Genomic DNA, 17577 nt, shown 5'->3' on the forward strand with positions numbered 1-17577 from the left:
AGAAAAATCAATTTGCACTTTATTTTTAAAATACGTTTCCCACACACACTGACGAAAGTCATGAAATGTTGTAAGATCAACTTCTTTCGCCAAATCCGCGCGCAACCACCACGTGTTTGGGCTAAAAAGTGAACTGTACCATTTCGACGGCATAAAAAACTTCGGTGCCATAATTACGTGGTGTGATAAGACTATGTCCCGGCTTGCTTTTAAGTGTCGCTGCTCTTGATATTAAACATTGCTACAAACGTAACAGTCTGTTCTGTATTTCAAACGTTTTACACTAGTATACAAATCCACCTTTCAGAGATTGGAATTACGTTTATTTAACATTACTACTATATGTCGGTATGTGATCTGGTTTTGTAGCAACGTACTGATAGCCAGTTAGAGCAACAACACAACATTTAAATTAAAAACAATAGGAATTACGCAATGTAGGTGTTTATGGTTGGATAGAAAACAATTGAACTTTAACCAAAATAATATTTATTACTTTTGTTACCATCACATTATGCTTCTGCGTAACATACTGAGTTTTGTGTGCGAACATGGTAACGAAAATGGCACTGGCTGTGACTAATGTTACATAAACAGAAAGAATAAGATGTTCAAGTTTGTTCTATCTCTCCCTCTTCCATTTCAACTTGAACATTTTGATCAGTGGATTCTTTTTCAGTAGCTTTGACTTCATCCACACTTTTTTCAGCATCTTTTGTCTTTATTGTCTTAATTCTTTTTGCATCTGGCTCTTCATCAGAATGAGGCTTAGGATCCTCTGTGACAGTCTCCGATGAGCCTTCAACAATTTCACCTTCCTCCATTTGCATCAAAACTTCTGGTGGTTTAACTTCAAACTCTATCGGCACTGCTTTCTGTTCATCCGCCTTAGCCTTTTTATCCTCTGGTGGTGGCTTTTCAAGCTGCTGCTGTTGCACGGGTTGTTTAAGGTTCATGTCCCTTGCAATGTCGATGTACATGTCGTACACATAACGATGCATGTGGGTCATGTCAGTCATAGTAAGGTGAGAGTTACCAGGTGACCGAAGCATTTTAGGTGGATACTTCTCGCCAGTGACAATGCCAAGGTTCAGCGGGCGTGACATCAGTTGACGGAAAGCTGGTGACAGCTCAAAGCAGTTGCTGAAGAGAGAAACTCGGGCAAAGACATAAAGACCAAGTCGAGCTCTTGACATGGCAACCACTAATCGACGAACATCCCTAAATGAAAATAAAGTTAGTACTATTGCAGGGATTTATGAGCATAAAAATATTACTGTTGGTATTAGGTGTGATATTTACTCTATTTCACTTCTGATCAAAAACAACCAAGATTTTTAGAAACATAGTAGTTATAAATAAAAACTCAAGCTTTAGTGTTGAGGGAATTTGAACACCGAAGAGTTTTCTACCTTAATGCAGCGCAAATCCCTCCTTTTTTAAAAGACACAAGTACATGTTAATTAAAATAAACAAAAACTATACCTGATGTGTCCAACATGTTTTGTTCTCACGAGTGAGAGAATAATATAGTTGTTCTGTTGTCCTTGGAAGCGATCCACAGTAGTTATCTTATTTGGCCACCCAATAAGTGGATTATTCCCACACCTCTGCCTAACCACATCTCGTATCAAATGCTTCTGCCCATTGTATGTCGTGAGGATGGTGATTTCATCAGGGGAGTATCCCAACAACCTCATGTACATGAACAGGGAAACACAATACTCCGCCTCAGCCAGGTTTTGGTAGAAGTAAGGGTTGGGTTCCGATTCTCCAACACCCTGGTAAATAAGACAGTTTTTGTTGAGTTTTTAGTATTTTTCATAAAACATTCCTTCTATTTTTAAATTTATTTATCATCAGAATATAATTGGAGTTAACATTAGCTAAATCTTATACACAACTTGCTTGATAAACTGTTTAATGTTACCCATATTATGAGTAAGTGACATTGTCACTCATTAAATTCAATCGTATATCAATAGGTTTAATTTCCACATTACCATGTAATCTTCCACATTAATGAGCTGAAAGTCGAACACAAGACCTGGGTTGAAGGATTGATATTCATTGTTCTTCATGATGTGAGGAAGATCTCCCAACTTCTTATATCTCCATCTGTAAAGATCGCAAATACTTGGCCTTGCTCGACCCTGAGCATCAAGTTGGACTGTGGGGACACCCAGGCGAACAAGACGGGCAAAAAGAGACTGCTCCATGTTGGAAAACTTTTGGAATGCAAGGTTCTTGATGACTGGAGGCAATTGATGATGATCTCCAATCATTATCCACCTCTTTAGGCGATTGTAACCATCCATGGGATTCTGGAGAAGAAGAGGAATAAAGGTTTCAATCTCCAAAATTTGTGCAGACTCCTCCATAAGAATGTTGTCGTATTTGAAGCCTAACTCAGTGAGGTCCTGTCGCTTGAGTGCAGCATGTGTACAGGTCATAGCAATAATTTTTGCACTTTTAACAAGTAGATATCTGGATCTGTCAAGGCCAGATCGCAGCAGTTCAAACGCTCTAAACTCTTCCAGTTGTGTGAAGATGTTTCGGATATATCGGAAACATCCTTTAGAGATTTCCCAATTCTGCTCAAAGTTGTTGCCTTTGAACAAAGGCTGAGCATCAGAAAAGAAATCACTAAAAGGGAATTCTGATCCAACAATATCAATAGATTTTGATTGAACCACGCTTCTCTCATATTTTTCCCACCGTGACAGAACTTGGTACAGAAAAAAGTGGCAAGCAGTTTCGCAAGTGTATGACACATCTCCTGGCACTCCTAGACTCGACTGAAGCTTTCCCACTTCTTCCAGCAGCTCGATTCTCTTTGCAAGCACAAAATTAACTCTTCCGTAGCGGGAGAAATCTTTCTCTGTTTCCAGCTGTTCCTCTCCATGACCAAGACGAAGAAGATGACGCTCATCAATATCAAGCTGCATAATCTTTTCAAAGAGTTGATTCAATGCCTGATTGGAATGTGTAACAATAAGTGTCCGTTGTTCTGGAAAGTTATGATACAGATTTGAGATGATCTGGACTGCTACATCTGTCTTACCAGTACCAGGAGGACCCACAACCATAGTGAGCCCAGGTTGCATCCCAGATCTAATTGCTTCTGTTTGTGTGGGGGTAAAGTGGATAGCATTTTTTCTTGGTGCATTGCGAATGTAAGGACCACGGTTTGGTATTACATGCGATCTTACCACTATGTTTGTATCTTCTTTATCAAAAGTTAGCTTAAAAGGAGGAGAAACAGCTTCTTCTGTGTCGATTTTATGATCAGGAAAGCTTTCTTTCAAATGTGAAATTGAAAGAAAGGTGTCATTCCAATCCAGTTCCTTAATTTGTTGTCCCATCTTGGAATAATTGGCTGCACTAGGATCACCATAACCAAGCAAGACATCATGCAGCCAGTCTGGCACAACACACTGTGTGTTCATTAAACCCCTGATTGTGGCAAGCACAGCTTTAAAGTTGTTCTCTTTGGGTTTCCTTCGCACTATAAGATTCAAAGACTCATAAGGATCTGGATGACCTTCTTTTACCACAGACTCCATGTCAGATTGGTATTGGTTTGTATCCAACCACACACGAAATGTGCGGTTCAGACCTTGGATTTTGGGCTTGGGTTCAGGCCCTTCTTCTATAACATGACCATCATCATCCAGCATACCTTCCACCTCACATCCACGAACCAAGACATTAAACCTTTCTGTGAAGGGGATTTTTGACCTTTTGGACATGTTAGGGTCATTTTTTAGAGGTTGAACAGCTAAAAGAAAACAGATATCATGTTTTCTTAGATTTTCCCATTCCTCTCTTGTGTTTCGTGGTATATTGGTTGTTATGGTAACATCAGCTCGCACTTGGGAAGGATGGGATTCTCCAATGTTGGGTTTTGCCACCTCAACTACATTGAAAGCTTGAATTGGTAGTGCCATTCTTGCCCAGCCTTTAAATATGCAACCACCGTCCTCTGATTTCCATGCCTTAGTCCTGTAAACTGCGTCTTCAACATCTTGTCGAATTTCATATGCTGACTCAAGTCGAAACAGGTTGAAATTTCTTAGCAAATAATCATGAAGTGTTAGGAACTGCAGATTCAACTTTGGCAAAGCAAGGCAGGAATCCATATTAAAGTGATCAGTTTTAGTTAAGTTTTCATCCCACAGCACCTGCTCAGTTGGATAGAGAGGAGATTCATTAATAGCATCTAATTGTGAAGGCCTTCTTTCATGGAAAGACACAATCATTTCAAGCACAGTGTCTTGGTCATCAGTTCCAGTAGTTTTTATGTTCAGTTCCTCACACAATTCAAGTAGTTCTTCCATATCTAGATCCTGCAGCCATTTTTCCAAGGGCTTTCTTTGGTCAAGCTGTGCAACAGAACCAAGGGCAAAGTTTCTTAGTTTTGAAAATTTGGAAAAAGCACATCTTTGAAAGTGGCTCATTCGCTCATAGTGAGCGGACATCATTTCTTGTTTGCTCAGAGGCTCTCCGGTTAGATCATTTACCTCAAATGACGTATACATCTGAAGTGTCTTCACCAACTGTGTAAAAACATCATCCTTTTCAAACAGACTGGACTTCATGCATCGGACTACAAGGTGGGTATCTGTAAGCACAGTATTAAACCACCTTCTTGTAGGCAAACATGAGTCCAGATCTATAACTAGATCCAAAAATCTATGACAGTAATCAACAGTTGGTTGATCGAATTCTTTCGCTGCAATCATGCTGCAAAACTTATTCATTGCAGTTTGTAAGAACCCACGGTCGAAAGTGTTGCGTTTTTTCACTTCTTCATCCAATTTTGCATCTTTCTTCATGATGGACTTCCAAGCCTTCCTCAGTTTTCCACTCTTTTTTAGCTCCTGCTGGAGCCGGGATGGCATAAGGTTCTCCCACATAGCAAGACTTACTGTGCGTTGCACTTGTGATCGAACCACATCGATTTCCAGACTGTTGTAGCAATGATCCATGAAAATAATGAGAACCGTTCTTTGCTGCAAACTCATATTTTCATCTAGTGTCATGTCCATAATCTGCTTGAACAAATGCTCAAATTGTTCTGGTTTAGTTTTAAATGGTTCCCATGCAGGCACTGCTTCTCTGTATTTCTCATTCACCATGCATACAATAGAAATTACATACTCAGGTGTACTGCGCTCTGGGGAGTAGTTTGGCCACAAATAGTTCTCCAAATACTGGCTGAACTCGAGCAGCATGATCCTACGAATGTTAAAATCACTTCCCAGGAGTTCCTTTTTAAATACGGTATCAACAACATCGTAGTTAAAAGGAACATCAGAGCTTAATGCCTTGGGTGACCAGTTAGTGACAGCCAACTTGCTCAGACTGTCATTCAACATTTGAGCAGTGGTGGGTGCCTTGGCTGTTCGAGTCGCCATGTTTCAAAACTGCAATAAAAAGTAAATTTTGTTAGTGGGCACTTTACAATAAAACACATCAAAATTTTAGTCACAGTTTGATAAGTAAAAAGTAACCACATCATTTTTTTACACAAACATTTAAATTAACACACCTAAAAAGTAGATTAGTAATACATCTAGGATCTAGTCAACAGACAGAAATCTTATTTTGTATATTATATCATACAATTGGGTTTAAAATTGTAAAACTACACACATTTTGTTTATATACGGCCATACGGGCAACGATACTAGTAAAGAATACAGTGGATAATTTAACATTTCTTTATCAATTAAACATTTATAGGCACCTTAAAATTAGCACTTACCGTTTTCACTTCTATTTTACTCTTCTCTCAACGATCACAAAACAATTCAAAACGTTATCTCTTCGTAGTGCATGTCAGAAACAAAACACGCGCGATAGAAATCGAAAGAGGTTGTAACTTTTATTGGAGAATTCCAGATTACAAGTTTACCGTTGTGCTTGTGCTATACCTCAATTGGTTTTATACATAATAGAAACTATGTATAAAACTGCACCCCACCTGCTACCAAATTGTTTTTTAAGTGAATTTGTTGCAATTAAAATATTTTTGTTGAGTCTAAAGTTAATGCATGGCCGAGGGGAATTCCCTGTAAACAAAAGGAAACTCGGTTCGTGTTAACAGAGAGTTCGTGGGGTTCTTTCTTCTCGATTACTCAGCGCCACACCGGATGATGAACACATTGTGAGTAATATTGACTCTAGTCTATATGGTAATTATATCATTTATTATAAAACTATTGATTATCTATACTCTAAAGTAACGTGTTACCGCCCTACAGTTTGTGAAGTATATTTTTTAAGTTTTGTATAAACACGTGATATGTAATCTATTAGGTTTATTACCATAATCTTGTACACTTTTGACATTGAATAAGTTAGTTTAAAATTCAGTATCTTGTTAATTTGTGTGTTTTTATTAATTGTAAATATTATGTTTTTAAAAACATAAAACCTATAAGCAGAAACACAAGATATTTGTGTGCACTGTTATCGGGTTTTGTAAGATTGAGTTTAAATATCAGGTCTAATAAAATCTATTTTTATGGATTCCAAATTTGAGCTGTGACGTCTAGTTTCCTGATCAATATTTCCCAAACAATGTAAACAGTCCCATCTGTGTGGGATGTGTTGTTTTCTCAAGGCATTCAAAATCCCCAATGGCTAGATTATTCAGTGAATAGACAGTTACAAAATTTGTGATAAACTTGAATGGGTAGCATTCCAAAAATTTTCTGCTGTGATTTAACAAATTGTATTCATTTTAGAGATCAAAATAATTTAAGATGAGGAAATTCTAAAAAGCAAACAAAATGTGTGAAGCAGATTTAGATGAAGATGTTTTATATGAACTTCAAAAGGAGGTAACTATAATTAATTAAAAAATAAAATAGTACTGTAAAGAAATATGGCATACATGTGTGCTAATGTAGCCACGTTTTGGTGGGTAAATGCATACTATAAAAATGATTTGGGTTAACAAAGGTTGTACTTATTCATGGTAAAGTCTCAACTTTCATGTTTCAGCCAGGCTAGGTGGCTTATTTGTTCACACTCATTCTAGGATAAATGTCAGAAACTCGCTAAACAATGTGATTTTTTTAAAGGTTCTAAAAAGTCAGCGTCATTACTTATGTGATCACCTGCAGCCACAAAGGTTGTTTCCATGGCTCCAGTCGCAGAACAGTTTGACTATGGATGACTGTGAGCACATGCAAAGTCTTCCTACAACAAAAAGAACAGTTGATAAACTTATCGATATACTTATAAGTAAAGTAGCATGAACTATTTTTTTCATTTTAGTTTGTTTAGGAATACAAAATCATATTAAACCAATAGACATGGAAAAAAATCGTGAAACAAAGTTAAAATATGTACAATTACCTTACATTGATAGTCATTGTTTGTTTTAGAGTCTGGGCCAGGATGTCTGATAAAACTGCAGCGTGCTATTCAAAGAAGTAGCAAAACACAAGTATTTATAGCAGATCGATTGAAGAAGAAATATGAGGAATATATAAAACAGCATATTGAACAAGGTTTAAAATGTCTTGGTATTTATTATTTTTTTTTAAGTTTATCCATTTTTGTGAGTTATAATGTTTTTTTGTATATAACTAAGATTATAAAAGCATATTTTACATAAAATTATATAATTTGTGAACTCTTTTTTTTATGTTAGTTTTGAGATTTGGTGCTGATAATTTATTTTCAATTTTGTAGAAAACCTTAGAGAAAGTGAATTCACCACCCAACGTACACCTCCCCCACCATATACAACATTTCCTCATATACACGCACCACATATGGAATTAAGGTAAGTACATATATTATACAACGATGTTGTAGGAAAGTGAAAGTGAATCAGCAGTAAATAACACATACCAACATGCCACTATATTATGTTTCTATATCATATGATTATCAGCATTATACAAATGTATTACAGGTTACCAGATGCTTCAGCATTTGCTCCGAGTGCCAAATTCAGCACAAGCAAAGTAGGAACGCAGGTACAAACTTACCGTTTTAAGCAATACATACCAACAACACATAAATTGACTTTGTATTTCTAGTTCCGTGGCAGTGACCGCCTTTCCACTTCTGTGGAAGTCTCAAACCCAGATACGCCGCACGTGAAACCAATTCTTTTCTCACCAACAGACAGAGTTCCAGTAACTGATGAGTGGCCATCAAAATCTGTAAGTTCTCTTGTATTACAGACCTATTAGTGCTGGTTCATTTTTAACAGTGCACCATTTATTGCAGCCAAGCAGCATTCCAAGCTCAAATTATGAAGATTTTATAAGAGACCGAATTTCTATCTTTGGAGATGGCAAGTGTAAATTATATTATTAACAATGTTATTGTTATAACAAGTTTTTAATAGGTAGTTACACAGCTGCACCAAATAATAGAGATTCCTCACTATCAGGAAAAGTTGAAAATAGAGAGGAAAATGGTTTACCTGATCATATTTCTTTACAAGTAAGTCCAGTTAAATGAATGAATATACCATGCTTTACTTTCGCATGGCGAGAAAAAACAGGCTTGTAATGTTTTTGCATAAGGTTAAGCATGTAGTGAAACTTTGAACTTAACAGGCAAGGAAGATAGCTTCTTATTCTTCCTCACCTTCCAACACAAAGGTGTTTGTTCGTGACAATGGCAGAGAGTATACGTCACAGACAAGTCAAGTATTATCAAACCTGTTTAATGAGCAAAGTGTTGAAATGGAGAAACATCAAGCAAACATGAGGTTTTCATCCAACGGTAGGAGTTTCACGAGACAATCACGTAATCCTGATGAACATGATGTGAGCCTTAGCTACACTAGGTCACCAACACACAACGTTCCAAGCCGGATTGAACCAGTTAAAACCAGTATTGCTGCAGATCCTGTTGTTGCCAATACAAATGAAAGTAGTAGTGTGGATGTTACAAAAGAAAACGATGTCAGTCCTCTGTTAAAAGTAACTATGCCTAAAAGAAGCTTTAACTCTGACAAAAGTATTTACAATGCCACATCTCCTACCAGTGATAACAACTATCTGATGTTACACTTTCCAAACTCCGACAGTGAAAGTTTCGAAATAACTGATGATGATGAATAATTTGATTTTATATTCAAGGGTAATATCTATCTGATGCTGCTAAAGTCTTTTTGAAGAGATTTATTTACACAAGAAGTTCCAGCATATGCAAGTCGATGTAAATAGTTATTAGAGTAGTAGTAGTTATTGTGATAGCAAATATGTAAACTGTATTAATTGAACTGTTAATTGTACCAAAAATCATTGTTTTTTTTCAAACCACCATTTAATTCTCCAGCACTTATTTTATTTAAAGCTCTTTAAATGCCAAAGTTTAAAAAACTGAAGCACTTATAGTCTTATACCTTTGCCTTTAGCAAAGAATGTTCAATTATACCTTTGCCTTTTAGTAAAGGATGTTTAACGTTTTAGTTATAATTTTAGTCACCAGTTGTTTGTATTAATTTTTTTTTGGATGGACAGCTAAGAATGTTTATAACTAAAGCACTTAATTATGCCTTTAATTGTGTAACAACTTTCTTTCAGAATAAAATTATTTTTAACGTTTACTTTTCTCAACCCTTGCCATAATTTAGTTATATTATGCCTCATTTTTTTAAAGGAAACGTATCATTTTTTAAGAGAACAGCTGAAAATAATTAAAAAACAGAATCTGGCACTACGATATTTTATAAAACAGGCTTCAGTACAACATGAACTTAATTTTAATTTCACAACCAATTTAACGTATTTAAAAAAACAATGCCTAATTATCTCCTAAACTACTGATGTTCTGTTGTTCAAGATCTGGCTCTGCAAAATTGAACTCTGGAAACTTCAGAGGATCACCAACATTGTACATCTTTGACAATCGGTCAATGGCATCGTCTTTACTTTGTTTGTAATCTGGACCCACTTCAACTGGACCACCACCTTGCTTGGCACTTAAATCCTTGTACTTTTTGATCTAATAAATTAATTTCAAATTAATCATGGCTGTCCTATTATCATCTTCCTTATAATATATATAACTCATTCATTTACACTAGCATTAGGAATTTACTTCCAAACAAAATGTTTTTTTGGGGACCTTAGGTACTCTTTGTAATGTATCATTACATTTTATAGGTTCATAATATAGGTATAAGTATAACATATTAGCTATACAATTTGAAATCTGGCAGCTTGTGTGTTGTGACTACTAGAAGTAGGAATTTGCCTAAAAACTGGCAGGTATAGCCTTTGATAACGATAAAACAAAAATGAGAAACTTCAAATGAACCACTAAATCACACACATTTGAGGCTGGTTTTAGTTCTACATGACAGGTATTTATACCAATCGTAGCATAAGTGATGTAACTATTAGTTGCCATGCAATTCACCTTATACAGTACGGTACTGTACGTCTGTACCTAAAAAATTCCGCAAGTTTTTAACAATTCAGAATAACAACCTTTGCACAGGCCGTCTGTACTCAATATTGCTGTTTTAAACCATGATATATTACGAGAATTATATTCGTAAATCCATGCAAAAATGAACTTTTCAATTTATGCCAGCAAAACCTATACACTGCTACAAATATCTAGAACTATTTTACTTTCAAACACCTTACATGCTACTATAAAACTAGTGTTTTCAAAACTGTCAATTTTAAAGTAACAATTTAATGAAAAACGGTATATTATACCTGGTCAACAAAGATTTGTTGCACGGGGTCCAGCTTGCCCAATGCAATTGATGAAGCACCGAAATTTCTTGAGTAAATTTGACGTGAAGAAAATGATTTCAGGACTCCCGAAAAAAGCTTAACACCAGAACTAGATGCCATTTTAATGTTTCTGCACATGAACGCACATTAGATTCATTTAAATCACAAATATTAAACCAGTAAGCAAAGAAATAAACCAATAACTTACCGAAATGAAAATCGAAAAATGTCGAAACGCAAAATTCGTGAATAGTTTGCCGACCTTCACGTTTGTCAGTGTTTCCGGATTTATTTTAAACCGTAGAGCTACAGGCTGCCGAAAAATACAACAGACTTATACATGAGTGTTTGAATACTTTTAAAGGCAAATATAATTTTTCAGATGTTAATTTCAGTTCAAATACCTTACTGCAAGTCTAATAGTTACTTGAAATACTTTACAAACTTAATTTGACAACACTGCTATCGGTAACCGTCATCTTTGATCCCTGATTACTAGAGCGAAGCAACTTGTTTAAGCGTGACCACCGTAGAAAACTTCAAAATATTTTTAAATTTTGAGAAGAGAAACGTTGAAAACAGACTGTGGTAAGTTATTAAAAGTGATATACTTTAATTTCGGTTTATTTATGGTAAAATTGTGTTAAGCTAAGGTGGTACTTTTGGCTTATTTTAAATCATACGGGTTGACCAAACTGCCAGTCGTACATAAAACTCGGGTACCTAATAAAACTACAGGTTGCAAATATTTTGATTGTTTTGACCAGAAACGGTACGCGGCCACGTCCAATAGATGTCAAATGACCATACGAGTTTAACAGACCAAGTTTTGGTCCGATACCCGGAATGGTTTTTGAGTTATGTTTAAAAAACCATTACGCGGTTGCAGATATTTTGGTTGTTTCGATATCTCAAAAACCATTTGAGGTATGAGACCAAAAGTTGGTTTGTTGAACTCGAATGGTCATTTGACATCTATTGGACCTGGTCGCATAGCATTTATGGTCAAACTACCCAAAATATTTGCAACCTTTTGCAACCTGTAGTTCTATTAGGGACCCATAAAACTCCAAAAAGAATAATCAGAAAGTTACATATGTGGTAACTCATTAGCATGCAAGGTGTGTGAATCAGAACACCCGCAAAGGTACATGAGTTAGATTTATTCATTCTTGTAAATTTACAGTCCAAAAAATTGAGATGAATGAACCAGAAAATACTGAAGATCTTCGGCGAAGTGGGAGTTCTTGTTCAGGGGCAAGCATCTCTTCGTATTCCTTGGTTCAAAGCACAATGAAAGATCTCTTCCATGTTCAACAGAACACATTGGAAAGGGTCCGGCAAACTGCAGAGCGACAGAAACAAAACTACGTCTCAAAATCTGAATATGAAGAAGTCGCATTTAGTTTAGAACATGAAAGATTGGAACACTCGAAAACCAAACTTATCTTGGAGCAAGAGGGAGAAAAACTGAAGTATGCACAGAATCAAATTGAGATCTTGAAGGAACAAATGAGCAAGGCAGCAAAAGAGCATGATACTATTGCTAAAACCCTGCAAAGTAAATCTTCAAGGGAGACCAAGAGATGTGATTATCTGTTGGAGAAATGTTCAGCCGCAGATGAGGAACTTCAGCGATTAAATGATTGCCTATCTTTAAAAGACAATGAGATCTCATCATTGAAACAGAGGCTCAAGTCGCAGAAGGACAACCATAAACAAACACTTGCTGATATTGATATCAATAAAATGCAAGAAATGTACATGGCAAAAAGTTTAAGTGATTCACTAAGGAAGTCCAAAAAATGACTTTCCATAAACACGGACTCTTTATAACACTGTGCAATAAAATAACATAACTGTAATGTCGTGTTCTATTTACAAAATATTTTTATTTGTGTTTGCGCAAGGTTTCGAGCAAACGTTTCCATGCTTCTTATTGTTATGTGGCTTTGCGTAAAATAACCTATTAATATTTGAAAATGTTCATTAAATATTAATGCATATGCTTATTATCCAGCCTGACTTTACCCGATGAACTCATTTCATTGAGCTTCTTAGTAAACAGCAAATATATAAATTCCAATCATGTTTTAAAGTTAGGTATTACGGAAGTAGATTACACAAGAATTAAATTTACCGGTCTGTGTAAAAGTAAAACAGCATGTTTTCTGGTGTTAACTGTTATTAAAATAACATACACAGTTTAAATGTAAGGTCACATTTTATTACATAAATGCTAAATCAACCAAAGGTATGATACTGTGGTGCCAAGTGAAAAAGAAGTTGTAAATTATTGATGCCATCCCTCGTAGCCCACACATTTCCCTTAACATCAACACTCCATTATAGTAAAACACAGTTTTCCATAAAAGCTAAGCATACGTAGCACCAATTCAAATACTATTGTGAAAAATGCGGGCTTGAGTTAATGTTTAACTGCATTAAAATGTAATCTCAAACCACTGTCCTTTTAAAACATGATAAAATTTGACCGCTTATTTTTGGGTACACATTGCGTTAAATTGGTTAATACAAAGTCAAAACCAATCAATTAAAATTAGGTACTCTGCAATACTGGTTACAGTCGGTACTAATCGTCACGACTAAACTAGCGATTCACAGTGCACAATCTACACGACAAAATCATCTAAAACATAAGAAAATAGAAGATCTTAAGGGAATGTACCCGTAGTTCAACTGAAAACGGATTTAGTACAGAAAGGAATACAATTGAGAAAAATAGAATTTCGTCACAGGTGGGGTAATACAGAAAGGTGTTATTTATAGGTCTAAGCTGAGAGTTGTACATATGCAGCAACATTACTAAGTTAATTTACAAAAGCGAGTAATCAGGTATGGCATAGCGGGCATGGTGTGCAAAATTTGGAGCTTTAATTGCTATCTTTAAGAGGTTAATTTAAATAATATGCAGTAGGTCATTATTTTGAATGTGTAACTACAAGACGAGTTACAAGTTAAGTTGAGTTGTTTGAGCAAAAGAATAATGAATATGTAGCACCAATAGATATAAAGATAAGACAATTAACAATAATGCTATGCAATTAAAACATAATAAAACAGCTCATTTCACATTAGTGAGCGCAGTAAAAAAGAACAAAATTTAAAAGCGTGTAATATAGTATTGTACGCTATACAGAATACTGGAACTTAGGCAAACAAGAGATATACATTATTTATTAACTACATCCCATTGTTGGTAGTATGTTGACGCACACACACACACCCATGGTGCACTCTGCCGTATAACACTTAAAAGCAATAAGCTGGTCTTACACACAGTGAAAAGAGGATTAAAACAGCCTGCTGGTTTCTCAAGCATATGCACATGCTGAACAGCCTTTAAATACCACCATATGTAAGAATATAGTACTGAGCTAAGTGAAAAACCACATGCCTGATTAAACATAATGCCAAAGAAATCAATAGAAGGAAAATCAAGGGTCTGAGTGTAAAAATGATCCAAATGGACTTGCGTGTCTAGCGCATGAATGTGAATTTAGCGTCGTATTGATTGGGAGTTTCGTAGTAAAACTAACGATCAATAACACCTGGAAAGCTGAACATCATCTTTTTATATACGTGACGTCCTATCAACTGAATACACAAAGGCCACAACAGGCGGTGGTGACAATGTGCTCACATGGTACGTAAACCCCTTTGTTAGCCAGCGCTGGTAACATTTAAAGAATTGAAATTTGACTCCCGTAAACTGAATTATACACGCTCCACTGTGCGCGAGTTCTTTGAAAACTTAATGTCGGTTTAAATAATGACGCCACCAATGTTTGTCATATACCCTGAATCAGCCTTCTATGAAATTACAGCCAATTATGGTATCGGCAATTTAAGTAACTTTCAGAGCGACATAATGTTTTGCAGTCTTTTAAGATTCAAGCCCTTAGATACCAAAACAGATGTATATTTAGAGTGAAATAGCAAAACCCAGATATATTCTAACTTCTAAGCCCTTGAAATGCCAAACAAATTTAAGCCTATCAAAACGAGCAATCGTTATGCCCTTATGGGCTCAAGTGTATGTGAAGTGGGGTTGTGGAAGCTGTGTACACAAACCTATCACAAACAAACCAACTGCTTTTGCGACGCGAGCATGTCAAGTTTTGCAATTAGCTAAGCCTGCGGTTACACAACATGGCACTTAGTTAAGCTTAATGAGGAAAGAAAAGCCTATTTATGGAGCCAAGGTCACTCCAGGAATTCAAAACAAGAATGGCAGCTCCAGCAAATATCTCACACACATGCTAAAACATGGCATACTGCTACTAATACAGCTACTCACCTTACAACACAAGACTGTTAGGGTTAAGACTTAATCTCTAGTATAGTTGGGTCGCGCTCTAGCACGCTCAGGATTATGCGATCTAAATAGTCCCGCAGTTGGTTATTTATCTGCTCCTGTTTCTTCAGCTCTTCCATAAGATCATCTTTAGATGCATCAGATAATTCCCGAGCAATAGATTGATCCCCATTCATTAGGGATCGAACATCAGTGATGTTCTGAGCAAGCTGATCATTCAGCTCTTCATTTGTAAGCTTAAGTTTATCATTCTCGCTCCTTAGGTCCTCTACATGAGCCTGTAAGCTCGCAGACTGGGGATTAGTTCTTAAGAGGGCAACCTGCTCATCTAAAACTTCTTTTTCATTCTGTGTAGATTCGAGTTGACTTTGTAGACAACCAAGCATTTCTTGCAGTCGTTGTTGCTCAGTGTCATGTTTATCTTGTTGTAATGTGAACCTCTGGTTTAACCTGTGGATTAGTCAAAAACTTTAATAAAATTTTTACATTACATTAGCATGGTATTGTCAGTGTACTGTAGTGTATAGGTAAATGAGCTTTTCTATTGTATCATACTGGCACGGATTTTTTCCAACAGGCCCTATGGTTAAGCACCCCAGTTTTACAACTACAACAGCTTTTACCCTGCTGTTAAGTCCATACAAACAAGCAGCCAAAGTATACTGCATTCACCACATTAACAACTATTGTGTTACTGCATTTTAGCAATGTGTATGTCACTAAAGATTTTACCTAACATTTAAAAATGTGACAATCACATAATATTACTGACACAGATACTTTGACACCAATATTAGGTTGCTTAATGTAAAATGTTATCCAAAAAAAAGGTAATACAACCTTCTGTATTCTTCGTTAGTTTCAACCAACTGTTGTGTAAGTTCCTCGTTCTTGCTGAGTGACTTTGACTGATCTCTCTTGGCTTCCTTAGCCATGCTCTTCAACTGACCAACTTCTATTTCAAGTCGATCATTCTCACTTGTTTTTAAATCCAACCGACCTTGAAGAACCTACCATAATTGCATGTAGCTTTAGTGACATTACTTCAATACTAATACTCTTCAGCACTTTTCCATTTGTTTATACAAAACTAGTAAATTGCTTATAGAAAATATAGCTTATGAATTACAATTACCCACCTTACTAAAAGTTATTTAAATTTTAAAAACCTACATTACTGTACCAGACTGCTCGTTAACATGTAACTTTTAGTTCAGACTTATATATTGTTCTTCGCAATGAGTGTGAAAAAGACCTTTTGGAAAACTGTTTGTGCTTAAATTTATAAATATAACACACACCTGTAGTTGAAGTTCCTTTTCACGTTCCAGTTTCGATTGTAAATCCTCTAACTTATGAGTAGCATCCAATCTTGCCTCCTCTGCCCGATCTGTGAGGTCTTGAACTTTTTCTTCCAACTCCATCACACGACTGTTTAGTCGCTCGTTTTCACGCTTCATTGACTCGTATTGTAACTGGATGTTTTTCTCCTCTGACAGCCGAGAAACATGGTCCTGGAATAAACAATTTATATCGTATTACACTCATGACTGTGAGTCATAGGAAACCTTATTGATTGTGAAGATGCAATAGACTTTGGCTGTGATTGTTTATAACTAAAAGCTATTTTACACTAAAATTGTGGGGTGCTTAGGAATATGATGTCACCCATTGTCATGGCACTTTACCAACACTGATGTTTTATCATCAATGAAAATTATAAATCTTGAAAATATAGCCAAAAAGTGAACTGATCATGTAGTGAACTACCAATACAGTTCCGCAAAGATAAATGTGTAACAATTACGAAAGACTATTTTCTAAACTTACTTTTAAACTGTCTACTTTCTCGGACAGATCTTCAAACTCAGACGACACAGAAGATGTGTCTTCACATTTATCATAAGATAGTGGAACGGAAGGCAACATTCTTCCTGGAGTAAGACTGTGAGCTCTTCTGTGTGACCTTCTGAAACTGCCATGCCTTTCAAAGTTATCAGACCTTGCATCATACGGCCTATTCGGACTTAAATGTTTGGGTGATTCTCCAAATGCCTCGAAATTCTCCATCTCTGTAACAAGCTCGTCCTCTGGGATATCGTATTCGTTATATGTGTTCTCTGGATCGGAAACAGACTCCTCATCCTCAGATCTGCCCTGAGTTTGGTCTTTTAAGTTCCCGCCCTGCAGGTGATTGACAGCTGAGCAGAACTGCTCAAAAGAGATTCTTCCTTCCCTCTCAGGGTCCAAGACCTCCTGTATTGCGTCGAGCGCTTTACCGTTAAACTGTTCTGCTAGATTGTGGGCTAAATATTCTGTTAATATATATCCATCACCATCTGGATTACACAGCTCAAACACCCCTCTAAGTTGTTCTCCATCACCAGCCATTACACATTTTTCAGGCTTGGCTTTTGAACAGACCTAAGAACAACTATGAACATAAACATGGCAAATTTTGAAATTTCTAACAATTTTACCTATCCCAAAATTACACTAATCCAT

General features: G+C 36.2%; 5 protein-coding genes across 7 annotated transcripts; 2 read left to right on the forward strand and 3 right to left on the reverse strand.

Moving 5' to 3' along the window:
• Positions 1-301: 301 nt before the first annotated feature.
• Positions 302-5960, reverse strand: LOC100176468 (RNA helicase aquarius). Its single transcript, XM_002131569.4, has 4 exons — positions 5771-5960; positions 2004-5429; positions 1486-1781; positions 302-1221 (listed from the first exon to the last, which is right to left on the reverse strand). The coding sequence occupies exons 2-4, from the start codon at positions 5418-5420 to the stop codon at positions 612-614; spliced, it is 4323 nt and encodes a 1440-aa protein (XP_002131605.1). The 5' UTR covers positions 5421-5429; positions 5771-5960; the 3' UTR covers positions 302-611.
• Positions 5961-6070: 110 nt separating this feature from the next.
• On the forward strand, positions 6071-9586 carry LOC100181150. 2 transcript variants are annotated; one of them, XM_018813416.2, is made up of 10 exons: positions 6071-6200; positions 6756-6851; positions 7095-7257; positions 7401-7526; positions 7711-7804; positions 7937-8000; positions 8064-8189; positions 8257-8323; positions 8378-8475; positions 8592-9586. In XM_018813416.2, exons 2-10 carry the CDS (start codon positions 6801-6803, stop codon positions 9099-9101), a joined length of 1299 nt encoding a protein of 432 aa, XP_018668961.1. In that variant the 5' UTR covers positions 6071-6200; positions 6756-6800; the 3' UTR covers positions 9102-9586. The 2 variants fall into 2 exon arrangements, with proteins under 2 accessions (XP_018668961.1, XP_002131592.1); XM_002131556.5 differs by having other exon boundaries at positions 6071-6172.
• A 141-nt stretch (positions 9587-9727) lies between these two features.
• LOC100178780 (ATP synthase-coupling factor 6, mitochondrial-like) lies at positions 9728-11060 on the reverse strand. The gene is made up of 3 exons (XM_002131528.4): positions 10942-11060; positions 10713-10863; positions 9728-9987 (listed from the first exon to the last, which is right to left on the reverse strand). Exons 2-3 carry the CDS (start codon positions 10851-10853, stop codon positions 9787-9789), a joined length of 342 nt encoding a protein of 113 aa, XP_002131564.1. The 5' UTR covers positions 10854-10863; positions 10942-11060; the 3' UTR covers positions 9728-9786.
• Positions 11061-11223: 163 nt separating this feature from the next.
• LOC100183502 (spermatogenesis-associated protein 24) lies at positions 11224-12748 on the forward strand. Of its 2 annotated transcripts, none has more exons than XM_002131514.4 (2): positions 11224-11321; positions 11920-12748. In XM_002131514.4, exon 2 carries the CDS (start codon positions 11934-11936, stop codon positions 12540-12542), a length of 609 nt encoding a protein of 202 aa, XP_002131550.1. In that variant the 5' UTR covers positions 11224-11321; positions 11920-11933; the 3' UTR covers positions 12543-12748. The 2 variants fall into 2 exon arrangements, with proteins under 2 accessions (XP_002131550.1, XP_026691714.1); XM_026835913.1 differs by lacking the exon at positions 11224-11321 and adding an exon at positions 11774-11854.
• A 193-nt stretch (positions 12749-12941) lies between these two features.
• Positions 12942-17538, reverse strand: LOC100180447 (rab11 family-interacting protein 3-like). The gene is made up of 4 exons (XM_002125583.4): positions 16903-17538; positions 16374-16586; positions 15913-16082; positions 12942-15522 (listed from the first exon to the last, which is right to left on the reverse strand). The coding sequence occupies exons 1-4, from the start codon at positions 17461-17463 to the stop codon at positions 15078-15080; spliced, it is 1389 nt and encodes a 462-aa protein (XP_002125619.1). The 5' UTR covers positions 17464-17538; the 3' UTR covers positions 12942-15077.
• Between the last annotated feature and the right edge of the window lie 39 nt (positions 17539-17577).

Source organism: Ciona intestinalis, chromosome 9, assembly GCF_000224145.3.
Source record: "Ciona intestinalis chromosome 9, KH, whole genome shotgun sequence".
Classification (NCBI taxonomy): domain Eukaryota; kingdom Metazoa; phylum Chordata; class Ascidiacea; order Phlebobranchia; family Cionidae; genus Ciona; species Ciona intestinalis.